Source organism: Protomyctophum bolini (assembly GCF_963924005.1).
Source record: "Protomyctophum bolini genome assembly, chromosome: 16".
Taxonomy (NCBI): Eukaryota; Metazoa; Chordata; class Actinopteri; order Myctophiformes; family Myctophidae; genus Protomyctophum; species Protomyctophum bolini.
Window position 1 is genome coordinate 27,372,941 of NC_137877.1, and position 27,149 is coordinate 27,400,089.

A 27,149-nucleotide genomic window follows, 5' to 3' on the forward strand; every position below is an offset into this window, starting at 1 on the left:
TTAATAGTTTCCATCTGACATTGTCTCTGTTAGCCTGGCAGCTATAATGACAGCAGAGCAGTGTGGTGGCCTATTCCATCTAGTTCTGCGTAGTTAGTCCTTAGTTTCTTTCCACAACCACTAGATGGGAGCAAAGACCATTGAACAGTGTGGGGTTATCACACCATTAACTTCAATTTATTCTGGAAACATTTAGTTCACCGACCAGTCAGTCACCACCATTTGGTCACGTTATTATATTTAGCTCCCTTTACTTGCAGTAGCAACAGCGAAACTACTGACCAGAACAGGTGCGAAACTGAATAATAAAAGAATCCGGAAGACTTAAGAGGTAATTAAGTTTCAGTGGAAATAAGGATATAGAACCACCCTCTTGGTTACCTAAATAGAGCAAGTATTTCATTTACTTTAAATTTAAGCTTGGTCAACCCAAACGGCTTAAAGTAAGAGGGTATACCTCATCATATCATTATATATTAGCCTACAACACGTTACAAGTGCATCAAGAAAACGATATGTACCATTCTGATAAATTGGAAATGGTGGACCGGCTGGACCCTGTTGTAGCTCTATGGTTGTAAACAAGTGCTATATTTTGGTATCGTCCACAAAGCAGTTTTTGTATTGATTTGTGCTTTTGTACTGTGAAATACTAATTTCAATCAATCAAAAGCTATTCTGACTAGTATTTTGACAATGACTATGACTATACTTTGACAATGATTCACGTAAATTAACACATAAATGCAATTAATTAAGTGCTCATTTAATTGGGATTTGGGGTACCGGTAGTTTAATATTTGTGGCATAATATTTAGGGTCATGCAATATGCTACGTCCCCGAACTGAATTAAGTGGCCTTACCTACCCCACGCCAATAAAAGCACGTGTCCCAGACACGGCCTGCTACAGAATATATATTTTTAAATAATAGCCTACATTTTATTTGAACGCGCTTTAATATTGTTATTGTTATTATTATTATTATTATTATTATTATTATTATTATTATTATTATTATTATTATTATTATTATTATTATTATTAGTAGTAGTAGTAGTAGTAGTAGTAGTAATAGTAATATTATTATTTACAACGGGCTAGCATAAAAACATCTCAAACTGTCCCATCACATACCATACAAAGCCTACAGTTGTGTATCACAAAGCAACAGGCTGTTGTTCTGCAGCAGCGTGTCACACCGCACGACGCACACAGCTGTCGCTTTGCCAAAAAATAACAGATGATCTTCTACAACAGCGGCACCGTCCTACAGGACGGAGTCACACCACACAGCACTGACAGCAGCACAACCAGGGCGGGTCGGGTGACGGTGGTGACGCTCCCAAAACACTCATGTTCTGGATGTTTCTATTTTTTCTAAACCCTCGCCGCCGCGCGTTCTCAGCTGATTATGACGTAACGCGTGCAGCTTAGCCCACGAGAAGAGAGAGGGACGGGGAGCCCGGAGCTATAGCCAAGGTAGAGAGGGCATGTCTAGTTATGGTCGTATATATGGGACATTGTAACGGTAATTAGCCTGCTGTAACAGTAGTACCGCTAGCAGTAGTAGTGGTACTATAGTAGTACCATTTTGTCACGAGCGGGGGATCGCAGGGGGGCTTGTCTGTGTACAGTCTGTCTGCGCGACTGTCACGAACAGAGAAACGCTTTCCCGAGGAGGAGGCACTGCTTCTACGATCAGCTCTCCTTCTGAACCCACCCACATACCGGCCTACCTACCACCGCACACCGCCTGAGCTACTCCTCACGGGTCCATCCAGACGGTATGTCCAAACAGCTTTGTTGAAATGAGGTTGAAGAATAGCCTAAACATAACTCTGAGAGTGTACCCATTTCATCTGTACACTCTGCTCTCAGTCAGAGTTGCAGTCCTGTAAGGGTCCATTTGGAACCCACTTATGGAACAGGGTCCCATATGGGCCTGGACCACAGTTTGAGAACCATCATTTGGACTACTGGGTTACAGGGTTGAGAATTGTTTGTGGGCAATAGTATTGCAGCCCACAATAGCATAGACATTTGTTTTGTTAGGGGACCAGCATAACCATATTTGGTCACATTTTGTCACTGTGTCTCAAGTTCTGAATTTGATGTTGTTTTACTGTCCTCCAATTAGAGAAACCAGACATGCTATAATAAACTGACATCCCAACACTTTGAAATGTGTGTGACTGTGTGTGTGTGTGTGTGTGTGTGTGTGTGTGTGTGTGTGTGTGTGTGTGTGTGTGTGCACGGGCACGGGCGTGTGGTTGCGGTGTTGGTGGTGGTGGTCCTTCCTTGCAGCAGCTGTCAGATCAGATGCCATGACAGTCCGTTGAAGCTGTAAATAACATAAAGCCATGTCCCCCCCTGGTGTCCAGCCTCCGGTTCCTCACAGGGGAATACCGGGATAGACAGACAGACCAGTTTACTTTAGGCTGGTTTGGAACTCCCCCTTGGCTCCTCCCTGTAGTGCACTTACGACAGTGGCATGGGGGTAACTGGCAACTGCTATGTAGCCATCTAAATGGAACTATTGGGCCATTGGTCAGTTGCTAATGGCAGAAGACTTTCTGAATGGTCATTATCATATTATTATTATTTTGTTATTATTTCTGTTAAAATGCCATGAATAGATTCAAGATTAAAATGGGGGACTATGCCTCTAACTTCTCAAATTCCCTTAAATGAAAACAAGCAAATATATAATTAAACATGTAATACTGCAGTAACTGCATGAATACTAAAAAAAAAGTCGCCTTTGTACATCCGGCAGAACTGCTCAGCATGGTATTCCTAAAGTATATATATAAATTATGCTTAAACGGCTAAACCTAACCTTATTCCTAAATTATCCTAACCTTAATCTCATTAAAACGATGACAAAAACGAACTCTATTCCTGTAGTAGTAGAACCCTAACCCTAAACTTATTTCTAACGTTATTCTCAGTAAAACAAAATAAAGAATACAAGAACCGCCACACCGAGCGTTCGGCGTGAGGTCGGTGGAAAAAAACAAGGGCGAGATGGATTATGTGCGACGGTACTTGTTACCAACTGCGTTGGTAGTACAGTATAGATAACTGCAGGTAGATTGAGACAGCAAAAAATTAGCAAAGGAAACACATTATAAACGGTCATGTTAAAATAAAACAGAAAATGAAGAGACCAAAAGTACGGTATAGGCAACATTTTGGGGGTTGTATAGGATTGTGCTCTCCGTTTAGAATGGAAATGAAGAGGTGTTTAACATTGCTGCTTTTTGTTGTTGCACCTGCTAGGTGTGGCGAGGCCTGAGGAGGCGACATGGTCGATTACTATACCATCCTGGGAGTGTCCAAAACAGCCTCTCAGGAAGACATCAAGAAAGCGTGAGTTACCGTATACTGTGGATCTAATAGAGTTATAGAGTTGCAAAATAAGGAGAAAAGCACACACATCTGCAGTCTAAAAAGTGCCAGGTGCAGGGCAGAAGTCAAAATCTAATAGTCTAATAGTGCGCAAGCAGAGCATGCAAGTACTGGTATAACTGGCTCTCAATGTTGACGTAATAAAGATATGTTTCAGTGTCGGGTGGATTAAAGGAAATGCCTCTATGTATATATGTATATGTAATTTGAAAGTTGATTAGCGGTATACTGTGGTTACTTGGGTCGTTGTCCCGTAGCAGCATATGACGTGATGAAGATATGTACCAATGCCAGGGTATAACTGGTATAACTGGCTCCCAATGGTGACGTAATAAAGATATGTTTCAGTGTATATGTCATTTGTAAATTGATTAGCGGTATACTGTGGTTAATTCGGTCATTTGATGCGTATGTCCCGTAGCATCAAGAGTAGATTAGGCTCGAAACGTCACATCTGTATGGTCGAGAAGACATTTTAAAATGTTTGATTTGTGCAGACTCTATTTTCATTAGATCTAATTAAGTTGCCCAGTGATTCTTAATTCCAATCCTGGAGGCCAAGTCTAGTTAGTAGGCTATCAGTAAATAGCACTGGTGTACTGGTGAGTAGATTGATGGATAGAATGGGAACGAAACTTAAGTATTTGATCAGATCATGGACCATAAAATCACACTGTATGTCACTAACTAAAATTATGTGGTATTTTGTCAAGAAACGCAACACAATTCATACCGATTATACTCAATATAGTATAACATCAAAATAATATATGTCAATATGTCAATTTTTAAACAATGTGATGCATGCATGTTTGTTTCAGGTACAGGAAGCAGGCGCTGAAATGGCATCCAGACAAAAACCCGGACAACAAGGATGAAGCAGAGAAGAAATTTAAAGAACTGGCCGAGGCCTATGAAGTTTTGTCTGATAGTAAGTCACAACACTGTGTGTGCTCAAACACTTCAATGCTTCATTGACAAGGGTCCCCCAGGGATCTACTTGGTCCCCTCCTTTTCCCCCAACAAAGTTTTGCAGAACGTTTTCTTATTATGACATGTTAATAATAGGGATGCTAAGTTCCAGTGGATAAAGCTATGGAACACGAGAGTGAGTGAAAATAACATCAGGGCTTTACAACATTTGATTCTTAACATGCAACATTCAAGCTTGTATATTTGCTATATTATTCACTATAAGGGACAATTGATGGCCAAAATAGAGATGCCAGGTTGAAAGTGTTTACATTGACATTGGCAACAACCCCCTATTTTCTTCAGTGGGCTAAAGTGAAAGCATAATTATTAGCTCTATATAGTATGTGTTCGAAGCTGTTAACATGCCATTCACACCGAGCTGAGTGTCTCTGAAACGCCAGTTGTCGGTGACGACACTGAATTTAAAAACTACAACCCCTACTTCCTGGTTTGACCATGACATATAGTGTTTACAGCAAAAATAGCGATCTTAACTTCAGAAAATATGAATCAAATTGATGTAATAATGGGGGCCTATACCGGAAAACATATAGAGGAACACAGATAATGTTCAAAATTGAGAGGAAGGGGAATTTTCTCTGTTAACATGGATTGTACAGTAATATTGGTGGTGCTATAGACTCTCGAAATGAGCGTGAGATACACTGCACTTCTGGTTCATAAAATAAATGTGACCCTATCTGGCCTCCACTCATAAAATATGTGGAGAATCTGATGTTTACATAGCTAGTGGTCATGCATGTTTCAAGCTAGTGGCCACAATGGGATAACTGGAACATGCCATTGTTCTGTTGTCTCATTATTTTCATTGTTTTGTAGCAAAATGTTTTGACTTTGAGCTTTTTTGTACTATACGGTATGTGTATGCCATGGTCATGTGGGTTAGTAATAGTGACTGCGGATGCTGCAATGTGCATCTCCATGTCGTACAATAGTGTCACACAAAAGTAGCAAAAATAGCACATCTATTAGCTCACACGTAGCATCGTGATGCATTGTGAACAGATCTGCAATTTTGGAAAGACATTTAAAATCTCGGAAAAAAGTTTCGAAAAATGTCCCTATAATAACATTCACAAAGGGGCAGAAGTTTGAAAGGTTTAAAAAACTAATGAAATCATCTCCCTCCTATCACGGATCAACCCCTCTCAAGGCCCTGGCGCTTCACCAAATCAAAAGGCCCTACAGATTCAGCCAATTAATTAATTAACATGTATGCGTTTAGTGCATATCCACTACTGCCTGCGCTGCCCGCTGACACACAAGACACAGCAGGCACTGCCGTACTGGGCACATCCTTTCCAACTTCAGTCTCTGCTAAACTATTATGTAAGGACTAGGAGATTACCTTATGGTTATTAATACAGTCATTAACAAGAAACATGCATGGCAATGATGAGAAAAAACGATGCTGTTCATGTATTTTCTTATAGCCTACTCCTGTATTCAACAGCCAAACAGCTGATTGATACAACCCGAAAACTGCTACAGAAACTCAGACGAGAAGACCAAAAACACTAGCGGGGGTTCCTGTGTTGCGTTATATTTTTCGAAAGAAGCAACAGCTGTACCTATAGTCTTGTACCAGGCCCTGCAAGCTTCGGGCCCTGGTGCTTAAGCTCCACCTAGTTCCATTGTTAATTCGGCCTATCACTATATTATATTCTATACCAGAGGTTTTGGCTCAGGTCACCCCTGTAAATAACATTTTCATCCACGGCACCCCTCAATTACATTGGTACTAGCACCTTACATTTATGTCTTATTACGGTACATATCCGTTTCCATTTAGGATAGATTGAAAATAACTTTATACTTGACATTTAACCACTTGAACCCTATCATCCATATTCTGGGAGGAACATTCATTAAAAATAGCAGATCTACACATCACATTGTGATGCGTTGGGAGCTTGTATTTCTGCTATTTTTGGTGAAGAGATTTTAGCATAGATTGAAAAGGAGTGCACAAGGAGTGCAATTCAAGTCCGTTTCACTCCATATAGAGGATGTCACAGTGCAAAGGCAGGAGCTTTAGGACCCAATAGCAGACAGATGAGCTTCAATGCAAGGTTTTTATTAAAAAAAAAACCTTGCCACAAGGAATTCAAGGAACTTGAAGTATATACAGTACACTAGGAGTTAAATCATGGATACACGAGGAAAACACTACTGACGTAAAGTGACGAACTAGCAAGGGAACTGAACAAACAGGGGAGTATAAATAGACACAGACTAACTAGGCACAGGTGCAACAAAACTCAAAATCAAGACGGATTGGCTGGGGGAATAAGAGGACACAGGTGGAAAACAAAGACTAATCACAATGCAGGTTAGACAAGGCAGGTACAGAACTACAGGGGCAGACAGGAAGGCACAAAACAATACTACAAAAGAAAAGGTACTCTCTCTCACAGGAGCACTGTATATGAGTCATTGATTTAAATATTTCAACATACTGTATATTTAATAATATTTCCATTTTGTGTGTTTGTGTGGACCTTTGCGTGCGTGCATGTGTGTGTGTGTGTAGATATACAATATTATGTGTGATCACTGTGTTTTTAAGTGCCATGACTGAGTCATACTATGTTACCATCCTATAGAGAGTAAGCGGGAGGAATACGACCACTATGGCAGTGACCGAATGAGACACAGAGGTAAAAAAAAGGACCAAATGTTCACATTCAACAACGCACAGTTGAACATGCTGTACCATAGCATGCATGATATGGAAGTAATCCGTCTTTTCATCTTCTCTTCTCCATCTCTTTGAACTCCTTTCTCTTCCTTTTCCCCAAACTACATCCACATAGGCTCATCTAGGTCCTCTCCTACAGATTTCTCATCAGATTTCCCAGGGTTCACCTTCACATTCCGCAGTCCAGACGAGGTGTTCAGAGAGTTTTTCGGTGACCAGGATCCATTCAACAACTTCTTCGGTAAGTAATTATTGTATTGTGTTGTGTTGTGTTGTGTGTAAAGATTCTACTGTATTGCAGCACAAACACACTAGTGTTTGTATATAGTTTGTCAGAAAGCAAAGAAAAGGAAGAGGGCTAAAGAAACCAGTTATCTCTTTGCTTTATTTTACACTTCAATCAGCCATTTTCCATCTATCCTTCAGATGACTTTTCATCCTTCGGAGGCATCCATGGGCATGGTTTCCATGGAAACGCAGGCCCCTCTCGTCTTGGCCCCAGTCGATTCTTCTCCTTCCCCTCAGCAGGAGGTAAACAGAGTTTTCCCACTAAATGGTGCATTTATATAGCACCGTCTTGCTCAAGGACACTTCGACACTAACTCTGGGGGAGGCCGGAATAGGCCACTCTACCCCTGAGCCACTGCCGCCATTACTCTGTTGCTGTCTTGTTAGTTAATAGTTGTGTAATGACTCACTCAATGCTAGCCTAGACAGTAGACACAAACATGATGAAACTATAACCCAGCGGTACATCTATCAACGATCCTCGTCTCTCCCCCAGTGGACTTCACCTCCTTCTCTTCCTTGGGGGGCATGGATGGGATGGACAGCATGGGAGGAGGGATGGGGAACTTCAAATCCGTTTCCACTTCCACTCGCATCATCAATGGCAAACGCACCACCACCAAAAAGTACAGTATGCATTTCCGTCCTTTGCCAAATCAGCTGACCTGGGCCAAGTTGCATATCTATTGCTATTATTATTTCTCTCTTTTTCTCTCTCTCTTTCTTCTCTCTCTCTCTCTCTCTCTCTTTACTTTAGAGATCATCAACCTAATGATGTTGGTGCTAAAATAATAGATTAGCATACAGTCTAAAGGATATTTGCTCAGCGTGGTTATATAGGTATCATAAATAGAGCGGGCTAGTGAAACCAAGTTCACTGAAAGTTTTACTGTAACTGTACTTTCCTGTGAGTCATTTTGAGATCCAATTAGAATCAATTAATTATGGGGGCACGGTGGCACAGTCGGTAGCGCTGTCACCTCACAGCTAGAAGTTTCCGGGTTAGATGCTTTTGCTCGAATTGGTTGCAAAAAAATAATAATCAATTAATTATCCAGACAAAAAACATTTAATCAAATGAAATCAACAAAATGTCACACACAAGTAGTTATGACACATCGGGTACATGTGTGGCATAATAAATAAATAATCCAACAAAACTACTACTATGTCATGCCTGAATGTGCTTCAAACAATTAAATCTATCTACCGGTAATACATTCCACGTGTCCTGTGTGTCTGTGATAAGACTGCAACTGGATGTTTGAGTCATTTTGTCCTCGCCCAGTGTGACTTGTTCCAGTTCGTACACGTGTATCAACTGTAAGTGTAAATCATGGTGTAGTGCTCACACTGCAACCCACTGACACACACTATGGAAAAGACAGTTCACTGTCCTGTGAAGTAGAGCCTGACCGATGCCCGAGTCCTAGCCCAGCAATTACCCATGTTTTAACCGTTATAATGTAAAAAAAAAAAGTTTTAATAGACAAAAGCACTATTCTAAAATAGCATCCGGCTTCAAGTGATCACTTTGTGAGCATGTAGACCTGATACTTTTGGATGTTTTTGAAGACGTAATGCCTAAAATAACGACGCCATGTTGCATACGTTTTGATACAGATAAAAAAGTCTAATATTATATAATTATATAAGAATTATAATTCCAGCACTGTAATTCACTGACTTTAACTTTAATTTACAGTGGAGTCCCAAGTAACATAATTATTCAACATTTACTTGAGTAGAAGTACAAAATCTAAGTGTACTTAAAGTACCAAAAGTTTTCAAATGTATACAAATCTTTTGAAAATAGCAGATCTACAAGCTCATAATGTGGCACATCACGACATATTGTGAGCTTGTAGATCCGCTATTTTCAAATAGTCTACTATACTGAGGAAGTGGTTAATTTTTTTTATAATAATCAAAATCTCCAAAGTAACTAAAGTAACTAAAGTAACCAAAGTAACTAAAGTAACTAAAGTTTGCAAATAAATGTAGTGGCGTAAAAGTACAATATTTTCCTCTGAGATGTAGTTAACACACATTAACAACTTCAGCCCTATACACAATTTGGCCATTTTAAAATAGCCGATCTACAAGCTCAAAATCACCACGGTGCGATGCATTCCGAGCTTGTAGTATTTTTATAAAATATATTTATCTTTCTCTCTCTCCCTCCCCCCCACCCCTCTCTCTCTCTCTCTCTAATTCACTGACTTTAACTTTAATTTACAGTAGCCTGTTTTTCTTGGCACTTCCTCTGACCTCGATATCCATCCGTGTGTGTGTGTGTGTGTGTGTGTGTGTGTGTGTGTGTGTGTGTGTGTGTGTGTGTGTGTGTTTGTGCGTGTGTGTGTGCGTTCAACTGCGTGTGTGTGTGGTCTGCAGGATCAAGGAGAATGGGCAAGAGAGAACAGAGATTGAGGAGGACGGGGTGCTGAAAACAGTCCTTATCAATGGTAAACACACCCATAGTGAAGATCCTCTACTGCCAAATTAGCTTTAGGAACTTTACTTAACTTCTAATACTAATCTAACTTCTTTAAAAGGATTCCTGTCCAATAAGCCTTAATAATGCCATCATTTCCCTCTATCATCATTACTAAATTCACAGATCGCTGTCTGTCTGTCCTATTCCGGGTCACCAGTGAAATGCATGTTGGGACGGACACAGATTAATACTGGGAAACACTTTTCCTCGTAACAGAACCACACAGGGAAATGTTAACGTGAACACAGTACGTGCTGTTTCGACACCACACTGAACATAATTTGCTGTTCATATATTCAGAACGGCTAAGGACTAGTAACTAAAATAGACCTTCAATATTTTATTTATTTTTAGAAACAGTTCATCTTTTACTCAAGCGGGACAATGCCTGTCGCAAGTTAATGATGACGTCATTTTTCCATGTGGTCCAGGTCTATGGAATGTTTGAAATGCATGTGCAAATAAAACTAGTTGAATAGAGCATTTTTTATGTATTAAGGCATAATAAAGTTTATTAGCCATGGATCCTTTAAAGAAATTAATCATCGCTGCCACACTGATCTGTTTCTTTTTTTTGAGTGGTGCAACCACTCCAAGGAACAGCAATCACCTATGTGTGGTTAACCTATGTGTGGTTAACCTATGTGATGTTAATGAGCACCAGTTTTCAAAGTTGAAAGTGGTTAGACGTGTGCCTGTTTCAGTGTATTGTTTGCATGCTCATCATGAATACATCTGCCCGCAGGCGTGGAGGACGAGATGGCCCTCGCACTGGAGCTGAGCCGACGAGAGCAACATCCCTCTCCCCGCCAGTCGTCCCACAAGCCACGCCTTCAACCCACCAGACGCCCCGCCGAGCCCGAGAAGCCTCGCCCCAATCTGCACCCTACGGCCGCGCAGCGCTCGTTTAGCTCCGCCCCGTACTTCCACTACGGGGCCAGCGAGGACGAAGCCGACGAAGACCTCCAGATGGCGCTGGCGTGCAGCCTGTCGGAACTGGAGGCCCAGCAGAGAGCTGCTGGCGCTGCGACCACTAACTTCATCTCAGGTGCTGGGGGCGGGGTTAATGTCACTATTAATGTGATGAGGGAGGAGCATAGGGATGGCGGGGTTAAGAGTGTTAAACACTTCAGCACAGTCGATGGCAAACTGGTTGAAAAAGAAGGGAGGGGTGGCGAGGACGAGATGATTGAAAATGAGGATGGAAATATAGGCGGGGGTAATGGAGCTAGGGGGAGGGACGGGGAGACGGGTTCAGGTCAACCAAGGGGACCGGGTGTTTTATCTGGGGAGCAGCCAGGCAGCAGCCCCCCTGTTCCAGAGACCCCCAAAGCTGCTAATTCAGCAAACTACCACAGTGAGGATGGGGAGCCTGCTATAAGGAACAATGACAATATTGTGAAGAAGAAAAAGAAGTGTGGATGTATTGTGTGCTGATGGAATGTGTGTGTGTGTGTGTGTGTGTGTGTGTGTGTGTGTGTGTGTGTGTGTGTGTGTGTGTGTGTGTGTGTGTGTGCGCGCGTGCATCTTGCTGTGCTGTGCTGTTTTATACTACATTTTGTGTTCCGGGCAGTGCCTTCATTGATCAATCGCAATGCTTTAAAAATGTTTAAAAGAGAATGAGTGCAGATAGAGAATTGAGATAGGGAATTCATAAAAATATAGTTTTGATCATGTTACAATGCCAAATCTAAATATTCCCACATACGCCTAAATTCCCAAACGCTAAGCTAAACATTATCTATGAATGCATGTCTTAAACAAGAAAGGATTCAATAATTGGCTTAAATACGCAAATCCTTTTCTATACATTGTGTTGTGCTAGTGACATCACCATAGAGCGCAGCAGTCCCGCCCCCTTTCAGAAAAGCGAGTGGCCCAGGAAATGAAACCCCAATGCATTTTTCCATCGGCACTTCGAATATAATTTATTTAAAGACGGTTACGCCGCGGACAAAGCCAATTCGGATCATGACAAATCATGACAATGAACACAATGTTTTGGGACGATCAAATCATTAGAAAGAAGAAAATAAAGGCAGGAGACAACACTATTTGTTTTGTTTTTCGTCTTATAAATTATTTGATCGTCCCAAAACATTGTGTTCATTGTCATGATTTGTCATGATCCGAATTGGCTTTGTCCGCGGCGTTACCGTCTTTAAATAAATTATATTCGAAGTGCCGATGGAAAAATGCATTGGAGTTTCATTTCCTGGGCCACTCGCTTTTCTGAAAGGGGGCGGGACTGCTGCGCTCTATAGCCAAAGCCAAATAACAGACCCAGCATAATTTCCAGCAATGAATGTAGGAAGAGCTGTCCACATCAAATAACTTTATTGCCATTGTCAACTAGTACTGTACACATTACACAACTTATTTTGTTGAGAGGTCTTGGTTCTGGACTAAAAATAACCTTTTGCTCTAAACCATTGTGTGCTTACTGCTACAGAAAATAAGACGCACACAGGCTGAACAGGTCCCAAGGTGCAATGTGTTATAGTGGAATTTTGTCGGGCTCCCTGGCTAGAGTTGTATCCAAATTACAAGTTATAAGTGAAGTTATGCATTTTGATAAAATGGTTTTGGTGTCCTATAACAACCATTTCCAAAGATTGAAACATAATTAAGTCAGCCCTAGTTTTGGATCCAAACATTAATGTTAGTGATCCTTAAATGCAGGGTAAGACTAAACTAAATATTGGAGTTTCTGCACTTAAATATGTTGAAGTTAGTTCCCCTGTGTGCCATTTCTTGCCTCGATTTTTAATCAAATGGAGACTGAGACGTTTTGTTGGGTAGAATGGTTAATTATCCAGTCAAAGCAAAGCAATAGGTTGCAGTACTTTCTTTCCTAACCAGAGCATTATGATCTAATGCGTGACAAAGCACAAAATTATCAAAAATATTTTGCTAGTGCCTTTGTGTGTGTTTGCTGTAGTTTACTTACTTAATGTGCCATTCTATATGTGCCAAGTAAGTCATAAAAGGAAAACATTTCTTGGGTGTCTGACCTGTCTGGTGGCTTAACCAGATGTGTGCACCTACGACATGCTCCTTGTGAGTTACAGGGGATCTGGATTTGAATCCGAATCCTGTCTCTCCCCTCTCTTTGCCTTGGCTTCGTCTCTCTAGTGTACACTATCCTGTACATTAAACTCTGCGGGAAATGACCAAATGGTGACAGCTTACCGGCCTCTTTTAGGAGGTGCTGGTCAGAGCTATTTTTCGGACCGAGCAGAGCGCTTTTAAAAGTTCAGAACAGTTTAACCTTTTACCTAATAATAACCGTCATGAAGTTGTATTTTCTTAAAGGCAGACATACAAATGAATTTATCGCAGATTCACCAGTGTCAGCTGCATTGCTCAATGCAGAGAAAGCCAGCAGTGGCGCCCACTGAGAGAGGTGACAGCCAGCCGCGAGGACACTGAAAGCATTGTCTATAACTATAACGGATTTATACATTTTAGGCAGGAAATATGCCACACAGTGCTCAATCTCGATTTATTTCACATAATATCTACACATAATATGTATCTAGGGAAGCATGTCTAAATTACGTAATTATCCATTATGCCAGCAGTGACAAATCCATTGTGCAATCAATTGCCAAATTGATTGGCAATCAACCATTCTCAGTGTCTTTTAATTCCATTGGCTATTATTGGTCTCACTTTTGACCATTTTGATGGAGCCATTAATTAATCACTTGACTCCTGATCTGGGACTGGGTTTCATAACACCTATTTTTTTTATGTAATACTTTGTTGTATGACAAATAGCTAAGATAGACATGTTGACAAGCTTGACAATCAGTTATTTTCGCTGTTTTGAAAATGTTTACATTTTTTAAATATAAAAAAAACAAAACAATATAGGCTATCATTTTTGCTATATATTATATCCCAAAATGATCTATATCCCAAAATAGGGATGCCAGGTTGAAAGCGGTTAAGCATCAGTGGGGAAATTGCACAATATCCCCATGTCAGTATTTAGTAGGAATGCCAGGTGTTGACAGTGTGATGCTAGCTAACAGGGAATGGAGGTTGACTGAAAGAAACAAAAGCTGGCTTGTCGCTTGTGACAAAAATATCCTATAGGTTGAAACTTTAGACCATCTGAGAACATCTCAATTCTAGAGAGATAAGCAAGTCATTTCCCATTCACAGTGATGGCTGCTTTCGGACAAATTACACTGTTAAATCTTTTAATGTTGTTATTCAGTTACAGGCAGTCAATTGAATTGCCTGGATCAGATTACCTGCAAGTGTGTGTGTTACTGGAACCATAGCTCATGCGTTTAGCATGTGTTAACCTTAATGTAAAAAAGGTGTTCATATTTGGGGTAATGCCCTTTCAGTTGTCTTAACAAGAGGCTTCTCCTAAATATCTGTGTATGATTGTGAGGCAAAAACTAAGACTAGTGTCTAAAAGTAACCCTAACTGCCCCTAGAGGCTGTGCTGCTCCTTTCACCCCACATGACTGGTTTGAACCAATCTCCCTGTGCTCGTCTCGCTAGTGGAGTTAAGAACAACAAAGGGGCATGGCGGCCAGAAAACGGGTGCATTGATAGCATATTAAAGGCTTTACAGTAGAGATACATTTGGGCACAGTTCGGGACAAACAGTGACACAAATCACATACCTTAACTAAAAATACAATAATTCAGCCTAAAATAGCTTTGCTCAAGTTTATCCACCACATTCAGCCACCATGTACCTTTGATGGATGATGTGAAGCCTTCAGAGCTAGTACAGGTAGCTAGTTAATCTGATTGGTGCAGGCTACTTAAACCTCTGGTTTACTGCTCATTGTTTTTGCTGCTGCTCTGCCATCTTGCTGCTCTGCTCTGCTGCTACTGGTTGCGCTGAGCTCTAGAATGTTCTTTGTGCTCCTAACACAGCGTCCACCTGTGGGTTCTGTTTTTCTTTTTATAAGATTCCCTTGCTATTCCATCCTGTGTAATATCTATTTGGCAGATAATTTATTTATTATATTTTCTTCATTCTTACTGGGAATTTATTAATTCAGACAGTGCCTTGCGCGAATGCGCATCAATATTTATGCTAAAATAATCATATTTATTTAAATCCAAGAGCTGTCTGAACTGAAATAAGCGACAGAAGGAGGTGGCAGGGAGAGTTGTTGAAGAGTAGTCTTCCTCATACTGTAGTGAAGCAGAAAAGCAGTGACTCTTAAACCCTGTCAAGTGTTTAGTAAGTGTTACCATGGCACTGCTGGAGAGAACCCAGACTGTCTGCTGTACGTACTACAACTCTCACACACACACACACACACACACACACACACACACACACACACACACACACACACACACACACACACACACACACGCAATGGAACACTAGCAACTGTCCTTCTGACTGAGTGTTTTCAATGGGACTACTAGATGATATAATGATTTCATTTGGAATGTATTTTACAAGGGAGGGTGAAGTGAATAGTGCCAGTTGAAGCTCTGATGAGACTGGATTCAAAGATGCATGTTCAGTGTGAGGCTAAACCGCAATCAAAAGAGAAACTGAATTCACTCTCCTCGTAGCTATAGTGGAAAAGAGTATTTTGTTTACTAATGTATGGCATAGAGCCTGATTCGTACTTGGTCGTGCGGCGATCTCACGCTCCGAGAATAACTGACCTACAAGCTTGCAGCGGTGGAAATTAACTAAGTACATTTACTTAAGTACTGGTCTTCAGTACAATTTTGAGGTATTTGTACTTTACTTGAGTCTTTCTAATTTCCAGTACTTTTACTTCTACTTCTAGTAGATTTTGATTATTACGACAAAACAAAAACATACAGTAACCTGCACTTCAGACCTACAGTATACATTTATTTATGTACTTTTTCCACCACTGTCTGCCACTCTTGGTGCGCAACACCATGGCACGACGGAGCATACATTAGGCTCAAGGCTGAAATAACTACACGAGGAAAGGCTCATGTTATACAGTATGCATGCCCAAGTTCTATGTTTGTATTTATAGCCTTCCTTATATTATCTATTAGCATGTTACCTATTATCTTTTTTCTACTATAAAAAGACACAGATATTTCCCTTTACAATATTTTGTTCAGATATTACTAAATGTATCATTTAAAATGGTTTCATTTATTTCATGTGCTTCATTGAGTTCCGAATGCATTTGTTGCTTTGCTTCCTGCATCGTTCTTGTCAGAAATCAAGTGCACCTAAAATTGCAACGTATTCAGATATTTCAAACCATTTTAAAACAATTTAACTCTAGTCTGCTTGTTAAAGTGGTTTTGTCATTTCTCCTCTTCAAAATGTCATCTGTGAATGTGGAGAGAGTGAGAAAGAGATGGGTGTGTTATAATTGTACAATATCAGACTGGCGTGTTCTTGTTTTATTTTTCATTTATTTTCCTCTATCACAAAATGGTAAAAAACAGAAATAAAAGTTCAGTTAAAAGTCAAGTGTCAAACTTCTAAGTGTCAGCAATCCACATCAACTTTATTGTGTCTTTTTTATTTATTTTTGTCTGGTGTTATAATAATTTAATAATTTAGCTTTAATGCCACAGTGTGTCACCTGTTGGTGTTAATTGTGTAGTGAAACAGATTCTGGTTGGCAAGTCTAGTCACGCTTGACATACACTTGACAAGTGTACATATTGTACTGTTGTTGAAGAGTGGGGGTGCTCTTGGGGGTTGCATGATACTGTCCATGATACTGATCTGATGTTGATGATACTGGCCATGACACTGACCATATTTCTGACGTGATACTGATGATGTCACAGGTCGGTGACATGGCCTGTCACAGCCCTGTTACAGATTTGTCAGGCCCTGTCGTAGTCCTGTCACATGGTAATTTATTACCATGGTATGCTCAATCATAGGAACATTTATCATAACATGGCGATGGTAACATGACAGGGCCTGTGGCTGTGAGAGGTGCCTGGTGTGACAGGGTCTGACATCTACACGTATAAACAATACTTACTGTATAATCGTAACAGGCTTTTTTCAGTCTCCCTGGGTGGGAAGTAGGCTAATAATTACAGAATAATCACCTACTAAGAGTCCAGTAGAATCTGATATTTGGTAATCGATGAGATGTTTTCTAAATTATATAAGCAACACAATACACAATAAAAAATAAAACTAGTTTTTTCATTGGGTGATAGTCTTGGTTAGCCTCTGCACTCGTTATGTTCTAAGATTTAAAATGTGACAAATTCCAACAGGTGACAAATGAATAGGTGACAGTATAGACACACATAGAATACCATGCCTTTGCCATTTAAGTTAATTACTGATCTTTCTTCTAATGTTGTGTGTCTTTTTTTGTCTTTCTCACACTTCCTAATTCCTGTTTCAGACTCAGACTTCCAGGCCTTTACGGGCTAATCTGATTGGCTCATGCTGCTCTGTGCCCCACCCCCCAACCCTGAGGTAAAGACAGTCTGAAGCTGTAGCACCCACAGACATAGAAAGGTAGACACCTCTTTCGCTGCTGCAATTCATTGGAGCGACATGTATAAAACGGAGGTTATATGGCACATCCCCGGCATCCAGTCACATGACTCATGTCCCTTCCTTTCATTACTTTCCAATGGTCACCAACACGGAAGCTTACCCTCACTTTTTCACATACATCCCAGAGCCGAAAGAGAAATCTACCTTTCTATGTCTATGGTAGCATCAATAAACTCCCATATTTTGTCATGTCTGAGTGTAATTCCTCCCCTTCCCCTCTTCCCTTTAAGCCTAATACATTGTAAAACAGACAGCGTTGCTTGTTGAGAAATCAAGAAATCAAAGATATTTTTTGGCAAGCAACATTGTCCTACGCACAGACCCCTTGCACGAGATTGTAAACCACTGAGATTATAGAGAGTGTAATAGAATGGATGGTTTATATACTGTAAAAGCAAGCTCACAAGCTGTTGCCTTCCTCATTTTTCAAAATGCTTCTATTATACAGTCTGGACTCCACGGAAGCTCTGAAAATGAACCGGGATAATTGTGTCGCCTCCTCCCCGCTTCAGTTTTGTCTTTACAGTGAAAATGTAAAGATATTTTAAAATATATATGTTTGTGAACGGAAATGTCAAACAGATGACAGCTTCCTTTCTTGGCTTGGGAGGTGTAGTTCCAGACCTACATGGGCTTGCCCACTTCCAGCCCATGCCAGTTAGCCCTCATGTAGACCACGTGGGACCAACATTGGCTTGCCCACTTCCAACCCATGCCCAATTAACCCACGTGTAGACCATGTAGGACCCTCATAATTTGCCCAATTCAAGCCCATTCCCACTTGGTACCCATGTATCCCGCATTGAAACCACATGGGCCCCAAGTGGGCGTGCTGTCTGGGATGGTGATACCCCACACCTCACCCCACATCACCTTAACCACTTTATTTCTTTATTATTATTATTTTTAGCATAAATATACTTTGAAAATAGCTGATCTACAAGCTGATGTTTTGAAATGTTTCACCTATAATGTCATGGCCAAAATAGGGACACCAGGGTTAATGTGGGTAAAAGTACAGTCGTACGATTATGCAGCTTTTCACTAAATCACTAGCAGTTATAGACATATTTCAACCAATACTTATCTTGGGACTGTAAAGTCAAGATTTCTAAACATCTCCCAAACTTGTAAAAACAAGTCGGTTCCTGGCCCGAAGAAGTGTGAATAGAAGATGTGTATAGAAAAGGAAAAACACATTGTTGACAGGAGCACTTACTGTAGAAAGCAGATTGTGGATTAATTTACACATAAATGAACCCATGTTGGTTCATGCATCATCATAACCAATACGTTTGTCCATTGATGCACTCTATTACAATTTACAATTTAGGCATTTAGCAGAAGCTCTTGATCCAGAGCCACTTACATTTAAGCAAAAACAAAAAGCATGGCATACATCACACATATCAAAAGTAGTTATCATGAATCATGTATAAACTAAGAACGTAACAGTGGAGTATCTATGTCAACTATACATACTATACTATATTATATTATACAATATACATGTGTACTATGTGTGACCGAGGACCCCGTAATAACAGTCCGACATGCGTGGCTGGTTAAGACTCACCCGTGGCTCTGACATGCGTGGCTGGTTAAGACTCACCCGTGGCTCTGACATGCATGGCTGGTTAAGACTCACCCATGGCTGTATGCATGGCTGGTTAAGACTCACCCATGGCTATATGCGTGGCTGGTTAAGACTCACCTGTGGCTTCCGTGTACGGCTAGGTTAGGGTTTGGGGTAGGGTGTCAGACTATTGCGTGTCGGAACTGTTAGGACGTCGGACCAAAGATATGCACCCATTACTATGATGAAACGCTGACATTTAAATCTGTCCATCTTCTCCTACAGGTTAAAGGTCAAACTCCCATAAAGCACTTGTCTCTCTCTGCCCACCTGGCTTCTCTACCTGCTGAAAGACACTTTTTTTCCCTTCTTTTTCAAAGTTTTATTTGAAAATGCAAAGCAAATTGAATGACACATACCTGACGTGTGCTCTGTATATGTGAAGTGGTGTGTATGTCCGAGATGATATAATGTAAAGAAAGACTGGAATCTTTGTATTTTGAATCTCGTAAAAACAGTTCAAATCATCTCTGCATTAAAAGGTGATGTTTAAACTACATTTCAACTATTGAGTTCTGGGGGAAACATTGCAGTTCACACAAACAACAACACAATTTTACACAAGGTGAAATATACTGAGCAGCATAAAAAATCATAATGCTAATACACAGGGGCTACATATCTTAACTGGTTTAGCTGGTTTACTAATCGAAAACCACAACAACATAATATAGTATGTCGTCGAAAACCATGAAAAACGACATAGACCTACTATAGAATGTCGTTTTTCATGGTTTTCATCTTTTTTTTTATCGTTGAAAAAAGACAATGATGAGAGAAATTATGAAAAACGACATAAGCTATACTATAGTATGTTTTTCATGGTTTCGATGATTTAAAAAATGAGATAATATAGTATGCCGTTCACTGTAATTGTGAACACATAAGAAAATGGCATGCCTCAGAACAAACACATTGAGTTGGACCACCTGGACCACCACGAGAGGAAAAGGAAGAAGGAGAGTCGTGAGGTTCATGAGCGCTCTCACAAAGGCTCCCACTGAAGGCCAAACTCTACCACAAACAGAGGCATTCTGAGAAGATCCAGATGAAGAAGACCATCAAAATGCATGAACAGAGAAAGATCAAGCCCTCGCATAGACCACAGACCAATATAGGCTTGCCCACTTCCAACCCATGCAAGTTAGCCCGCATGTAGACCATGTTGGACCTACATGGGCTTGCCCACTTCCAACCCATGCAAGTTAGCCCACATGTACATAGACCATGTTGGAACTACATGGGCTTGCCCACTTCCAACCCATGCCCGTTAGCCCACATGTAGACCATGTTGGACCTACATGGGCTTGCCCACTTCCAACCCATGCAAGTTAGCCCACATGTACATAGACCATGTTGGAACTACATGGGCTTGCCCACTTCCAACCCATGCCCAGTTAGACCACGTGGGACCCTCATAATTTGCCCAGTTCAAGCCCATTCCCACTTGGTACTCATACTACCCATGTATCCCACATGGGACCACATGGGACCCACGTGGGACCCACGTTGGCGTGCTGGCTGGGTTGTTTTCTGATTTGCAAATATTGATGTCTCGAAAGAGTTTCTGCAATGCTGCAGCTGGGTAGTGTCATGAGAAATTCCATGCAAGGTTGTTAAAAGTCGACAGTGGTCAGCTTACTGCTGCTTACTGGTGTGTACTAATAATCGTAATCAACAAATACTGGTAAATAGCATTCCCTAAAGTCATGATGATAATTCCTCCAGGACAGTTCTGCTACAGAAGGTGATCAGTAGTGTAGTTCAATACATAAATATGAGGCAACTGAACAAACTTTGAGCTTGTGTGATTCTGTTTCCAAAAAGACACTAGGAAATAAGACTAATATGACCGATCCAGTATGTTTTTGAAATTTGTTTTATGGTGCGTTTTGTTTTTAAAATGCAAACCGGTATACACATTCATCAGACCAGAGTATGTGAAGGACAAACATTCACAAAAATAAGATTTTTTCTAATGCTGCATCACACAAATTTATTCAGATCAAGTCAAAAATACATTTTTATAGTTATTTTATATAGGTATGCTACATGAAATCAACACACAATCATCGATGTGGATTATTTACATTGATAAATACATTAAAATACAGAACACAAAGGTTGTGTGTATGTGTGCGTGTATGTGCGTTCGTGTGCAAGTGTGTGTGCGCACCTGTGTGTGCAGTGAGAGAGATCAGATGTCAACTAGGTAGTCAGTGGAAAGTGTGTAGAAGGAAGGTCCATTACAACAGTAAAACCCTGAGTGTAAAAGCGTACACTACACCCTAAGAGTTAAATTAACACTAAGCATTTTGCTGTGTAATGTCAAAGCCAACAATCATTTTAGAAAGTTAACAAAAATCAACAGAAACACAAAATGACAGCAGCTACTGTGAGTGTTAATGTAACCCTTATGGGACCAGATGGACCCATAAGGGTTCCATGTGTAGGCTTAACCACTTGAACTCCAGCATCCATATTCTGACGAGAACGTTAGGCAAAAAATAAGAGATCTCACAATGCCCTGCGATACGACACATTGTGAGCTTGTAGATCGTGTATTTTTGGTGAAGAGATTTGGTGTAGACGGGAAAAAGTGATCAAAGTACAGATGTAACTCAACGTTCAGTTCTCCAAGACTACAGGGGTTTAAGTGGTTAAAAATGTTACAAGTTAACACTGTGTGGTGTTTTATTGTGTGGTGTGTCATCTGTCATGGCAATCTATTTAGGTATATGCAGGGTGGCTGCTATATAACTTATTTTCATGGAAATGAACAAAGAATTCAGAAACACACCACTGGGATATTCAACAAAACAGGCACCTGATACAAGGGCATGTGATGTGGTATGGAAGAATCTTTTTTCTAAGTACTACTAAGTAATGTACCATCTCTTTGACGACACTGTCACACAGAACAATTACGATCCATCCCAAAATAAATAAATGTTCATTTGTACAGGAACGACTGCACCACACAGCCCCTCTCCCTGTGCTGTCATAATTAAAGGCAATACCTGATGTGGAAAGCATAGCTGGATCCACATGTGCAAAACAATCATTTAGATTGAATTCCTCTTTGCTAAACATATCTGATAATCTCCTTACAGTCTTAAGGTACGGTCACACATGTGAAAGTAGGTGAATGACTAGCTCTGGTCCATTAAGGACTCTCCTTAACGCTATATGTTACTCTCGACTTCCTGCGCACGCATGAAATACAGCACAACCTGTTGACTTTTGCAAAAATATAAATACTTTCGCTACTCACCAATACAAAGATGGTTTTATGGTCCCTAGTGGACGCACTGAGCCCCCCACCACACGTATAAAATGCACTTTTTGTCCAGAAAAGAAAATATTTCTCCGTAAGGAAAAGTGTGGTCAATTGGGTTTTTCTGTTGACAAGATCTGTAGAGGGCGCAGTGGAGTAACTATTCTTTCATTTCATATGTGGGGTGGGGTGGGGCCGGGGGAGCCTACTTTCCACTAGGGAAAATAGGCTTTCACAAAACCGTCTTTGTATAGAGTAGTGAAAGTGTTCTTTTGATTTTTGCAGCAGTCGACAGGCAGTGCCGGGCATTGCAGCCTTTCATGTGTGCGCAGAAAGTTGAAAGTACCACACACACACACACACACACACACACACACACACACACACACACACACACACACACAAACAAACACACAATCACACACACAGGAGGGATGCCCCTTTGCTCGCATAGAATGGAAGTGAGTAGTTTGCATTTGTATGACCGTACCCTTAACTGGGAAGATATCGCAAGGCTGTTCTAGATACAAGTGGAATAAAATGCAACTGTGCCACTAATGGCTGACATCTGATTTTTCTGCTAAATGCTGAAAAAAATAAAGAAGAAAGTACCAGGTTTTAAAAATCTAAAGAACCCAGAAACCAAGGAGTTGGGAAACTAAATTCTGAGGAACACAAAAGGAGCTGTTGGTTCATATTTACAACAAGCTGACCAGTTTTGATAATGTACATGTTGTGCGTATGGATAGATGAAAGGGGTACTGTTCATGCCGTGTCCTTGGTTATGGCTATGGGTGTGCATGTGCAGGTTTTCTTCTTGTGCGTGTGTGTCCTGGGATGATGTGACTCACTGTGGCAGGGCCTTCAAGATGGCATTCACCTCCTCAGCTACTGCTGTCAGCGCAAACTCAAACTGGTCCTGAATGGAGAAAGGCACAGATGGGAGCAGCACCATTTAGTCTTAGGTCGCATTCACACCTAATTCTTTTGGTAGACGTTTTAATTTCACTACAATGTCATCCGCAGCAATTGGAAACGCAGCAGAGAACTTTATCAATGTTTATTCAATTCATAAACTACACAGTCAGTTCAAATCTTTGGTGTTCAAATTCTGCTTCTAATAGTTAGGACTTGAGGGTAACGTGGATGCATGTGTGTCGTCATGCACTGTTTTTTTTGGGCACATGGCTGAGGCACATGGAGCTGGGAGCACAAAATGATTAATTACTTTACAATCTGTACTCCTATAGATTAGGATATCCGATCATCATATAAAATTAGTATGCATATTTTCACGAACTGTATTGTCATGAACTATAATCTGTATACTTTTATTATGTTGTGATGCCCTAGTGTTTCCTGTTCTGCCTAGTTGTGTTTGCCTGTCTTGTCTTACCTCCTTGTGATTACTAGTTTTCTCCTGTTAGTCTCCTAGCCAATCCCAGTGTTGATTGTTTGTTCTGTTCACCTGTGTGTGATCCCTGTGTCTACTTAAACCCTCAGTTCCTTATGTTCCCTGCTTGACTATAGATGTTGTTATGGTGTTCTGTTCCCGTTATGTTCACCTAGTGTTTTCAGTATAATAAATACTTTAATTTGACGTTCTCGAAATCAAGTGCGTTTGGAAGCGAAGCAAAACCCCCGTTTTTTGGCGGAGTAGAATGCGGTTCTTTGATGCCCATTAGGATTCGAATGAGGCTTCACGGCTGCCAAACAAAGCGCACTTTCCGACAATGTGCAGCAGGATTTGTTCTAATCGCAGTAAAGCTTTCTGTGGTGACCAAAGTCCTATTTAGTCTTCTGAAAAGTATTTTGAATAACACACCATTTATCTTATTCATCTTAGTCATATTTAGACTTCTGGAAAACCATAGTCTTTTAGTCTTAGTCTTAGTCAACAAAATTTACACTGGAGGGGAGGAGGCAGAGACCAAATCAAAGACATCATTATAAACTGTGGCCCTTCATCTAAACTAGAGTAGATGAGATAGAAAGAGAATAGTGGAGAAGTGCGCTGTGACGATGGTGGATGTCTGTTTCATGGATCAGCAGCGCACACACACACACACACACACACACACACACACACACACACACAGAAAGCACAATGGTACCTTGGAGGAGACCAGGCCAGGTCTCTGGTCTCTGATGTGTTCCAATGTGGCAGCGATGTCAATCTCCTTCACTCCTAACAACAACAGTATGATGGAGTCACATGTCAAAAGTGTCACATACATAACCTCACAATGCATTGCAATGCAAAGTATAATTTGCTAATTAGTTTTATTGTCAATTGGATTTTTTTCAAATCTCCATTGCATTTTAAATATCCGCAAAAGAAAAGAAAACTCTATTCCCTGTAATGACATTTCCCATCCATTGCTTCATAGCACCTTTTAAAAATACAGTAAGAACACAGCATTATATAGGCTCTGGCACAGTAATAGTATATCGTAAATTTACATTTTTACACTCATTGGGCCAGATTCACGGAAATATACGACCAGGTGTAAATGAAGTGCGTAATGATAGCGTATTAATCCGACCAAGGCTATAGCCTACCCTTAATTATATTAGCCTACCTATAAGAGCTATTTCTATTGAACAATTGCACACTCGCCTTTGCAGAGGTAAAATGTTATTTTTATCAGAGCTGCATTGGTTAATGGGGGGATGACTGTCCTTTGGATTACTATCATATCACTGTTGTATAGGACCAGTTTTGCCTTTTTTTTCTTTCTTTCTTTTAGGGATTAATCCGAGTTATTAGGCTATATTCTGTGTGTGGCGTCCATGTGATCAATATACATTATTATAAATTAATACCACGATGCAAATGGAGGCAGATAGGTGCTCAATCATGCGACATTAAGTCACGCTAATCTATTTAAATCATTGCGTGAAACTAATTGGCTGAGTCTGTCAACATGCTGAGCGACCTAATAATTCAGCTCTGAATGCAACTACATAGCCTACCCTACAATATAAATCCAAATACAAACCAGTGGAATTTGCATCAGCATAACATAAGCTAAGCAGTTGACACATTTTCTTCTTTTATGTATGTGTGTGTTGACAATGCTGGGCACATACATATCTTTTCTTGTTTGGGGACTGATTGATTGATTCAGCATGAAGACCAAAGCATTCTAAATACATATACGCATGCCTTGATCACTGGTACGGCACCCTCTGAGCTGACTTGGAAATGAGCGGATTTTACGACCAACGTCAGCCAAGTTCAAGTTCATGAATTCCACCTAACTGTGGTAATTGTGAATCTGGCCCAACCACTACATTCTGCAACCACAGTGTAATATTGTGATTATAGCACCCTCTGCTGTGCAATGTGTGAACTTCAAAGCTGGTGGACATGGGGCTTTGAGTTGGAGGGATGACAATATATGTGTGTGTGTGTGTGTGTGTGTGTGTGTGTGTGTGTGTGTGTGTGTGTGTGTGTGTGTGTGTGTGTGTGTGTGTGTGTGTGTGTGTGTGTGTGTGTGTGTGTGTGTGTGTGTGTGTGTGTGACACTGATTTATTGAATATTCTGACTTTCAATTCAAATGTACATACATTTAGTTTTGATTGTATTGTTGCTTTTTGCCATGGCAATGTAAATGTAACCCAGCCAACATGGCAACCCGCAAATGGCAACCCATGTCAACTGTCAATCAAGGCAGTATAAAGGTGACATCAGTTCCTACACTCCCCACTCCCACCTATGCAAGATGGCCGAAATGTTTGACAGCAGCATGTTCCTGTTCACTGTGACAACCTTTGGTTACTCTTCGGTGAGTCATATAGGCTTGGTGTCTTAACTTGGATCAACTGGTTAACTGTTTGTTTATTTTGAAAGCATTTGATTTATGATTTATGTTTGAACTTTTGGTTTAATAATTAATATTGATGTATTCTATTATAATATATAATTATATATATTATAAAATATGGGTTGTGGGGGCTGACAAGGCTATACAGCCACATGTGTTTCTAATGTGATGTAGGCCTACATAACACTAATGACACTTATCTTTTCTCTTCATGTAATTCCAGAATATGAAGAGTCACTGCACCAGTGGTGTAGGAGGCAGCACCAAGCCCTGGACCCTGAGACAAGCCATGTCCGTGGGCCCCACAGCCCCACCAATTTAGGCTTCCGAGGACCCCAGTCCCCCACCCTACCCTGGAGCCCATGTGAAGTGTCCCAGACCGATGCCCCCCCTCCCTGCACAAGACATTGAGGTAGGAACTGTACGCTATAGCTGCTGCTGGGAAGAGCTGCGCAGTGAGTACAAATCTTGTTTATTGTCCTTTGCTGTCGCTGCTGTGGTTCTGCAGGGTAGCCTACTGATGGTGTTGCTCTCGTTTGCGTTTGCGTTCCGGCTTCCTGCGGTTGCGTCGTGTCGGGCTGCCTGCTGTGGCACTCGTTTGCGTTGCGTCTTTTGCGTCGACTGCCACAATTTCGGCCGGTTCTGTCATTTCACCTCATTTCACCTAACTTGTGGACACTGCCTGTCATCTGCAGAAGAACGTGATGGTTCACGGTAACTGGGTAAGTATCTGTTTTTGTATTCTTTGCTGCTGGTAGGGTAGGGCTGGTAGGGTAGGGCTCCTACAAGGGTAGGTTTTTGCGTTGCGTCGCAAACAAAGCACTTTGGCACAGGCATGGAGCTCCTGGTTTACTGGGATGGGGTTCGATTCCCTGCTGCGCCCTATGCTGATTACATTTAATCTGTTAAACAGGCATCCTTTTGCACAATAGAGCGTCACAGTCCCTCCCCCTTTCAGAACGACGAGTGGCCCAGGACA

The 27,149-nt window shown here is 40.9% G+C and overlaps 2 protein-coding genes across 3 annotated transcripts in view; one reads left to right on the forward strand and one right to left on the reverse strand.

Annotated features, from left to right (window-relative positions):
• The first annotated feature begins 219 nt into the window (after nt 1-219).
• On the forward strand, nt 220-19,557 carry dnajb2 (DnaJ heat shock protein family (Hsp40) member B2). 2 transcript variants are annotated; one of them, XM_080785599.1, is made up of 11 exons: nt 220-331; nt 3,286-3,375; nt 4,236-4,345; nt 7,017-7,070; nt 7,227-7,352; nt 7,538-7,642; nt 7,896-8,025; nt 9,794-9,864; nt 10,642-10,944; nt 17,270-17,343; nt 19,289-19,557. In XM_080785599.1, the coding sequence occupies exons 2-10, from the start codon at nt 3,311-3,313 to the stop codon at nt 17,296-17,298; spliced, it is 993 nt and encodes a 330-aa protein (XP_080641725.1). In that variant the 5' UTR covers nt 220-331; nt 3,286-3,310; the 3' UTR covers nt 17,299-17,343; nt 19,289-19,557. The 2 variants fall into 2 exon arrangements, with proteins under 2 accessions (XP_080641725.1, XP_080641724.1); XM_080785598.1 differs by lacking the exon at nt 220-331 and adding an exon at nt 1,295-1,787.
• A 3,539-nt stretch (nt 19,558-23,096) lies between these two features.
• Nucleotides 23,097-27,149, reverse strand: part of ptprna (protein tyrosine phosphatase receptor type Na) — a gene marked incomplete at its 5' end in the record, with an annotated part of 37,449 nt that continues 33,396 nt past the window's right edge. Inside the window, 2 exons of the mRNA XM_080785964.1 lie at nt 23,097-23,259; nt 24,455-24,528. Coding sequence (XP_080642090.1) covers nt 23,188-23,259; nt 24,455-24,528 — 146 coding nt within the window. The 3' untranslated portion in view covers nt 23,097-23,187. The remainder of the gene's footprint in view (nt 23,260-24,454; nt 24,529-27,149) is intronic.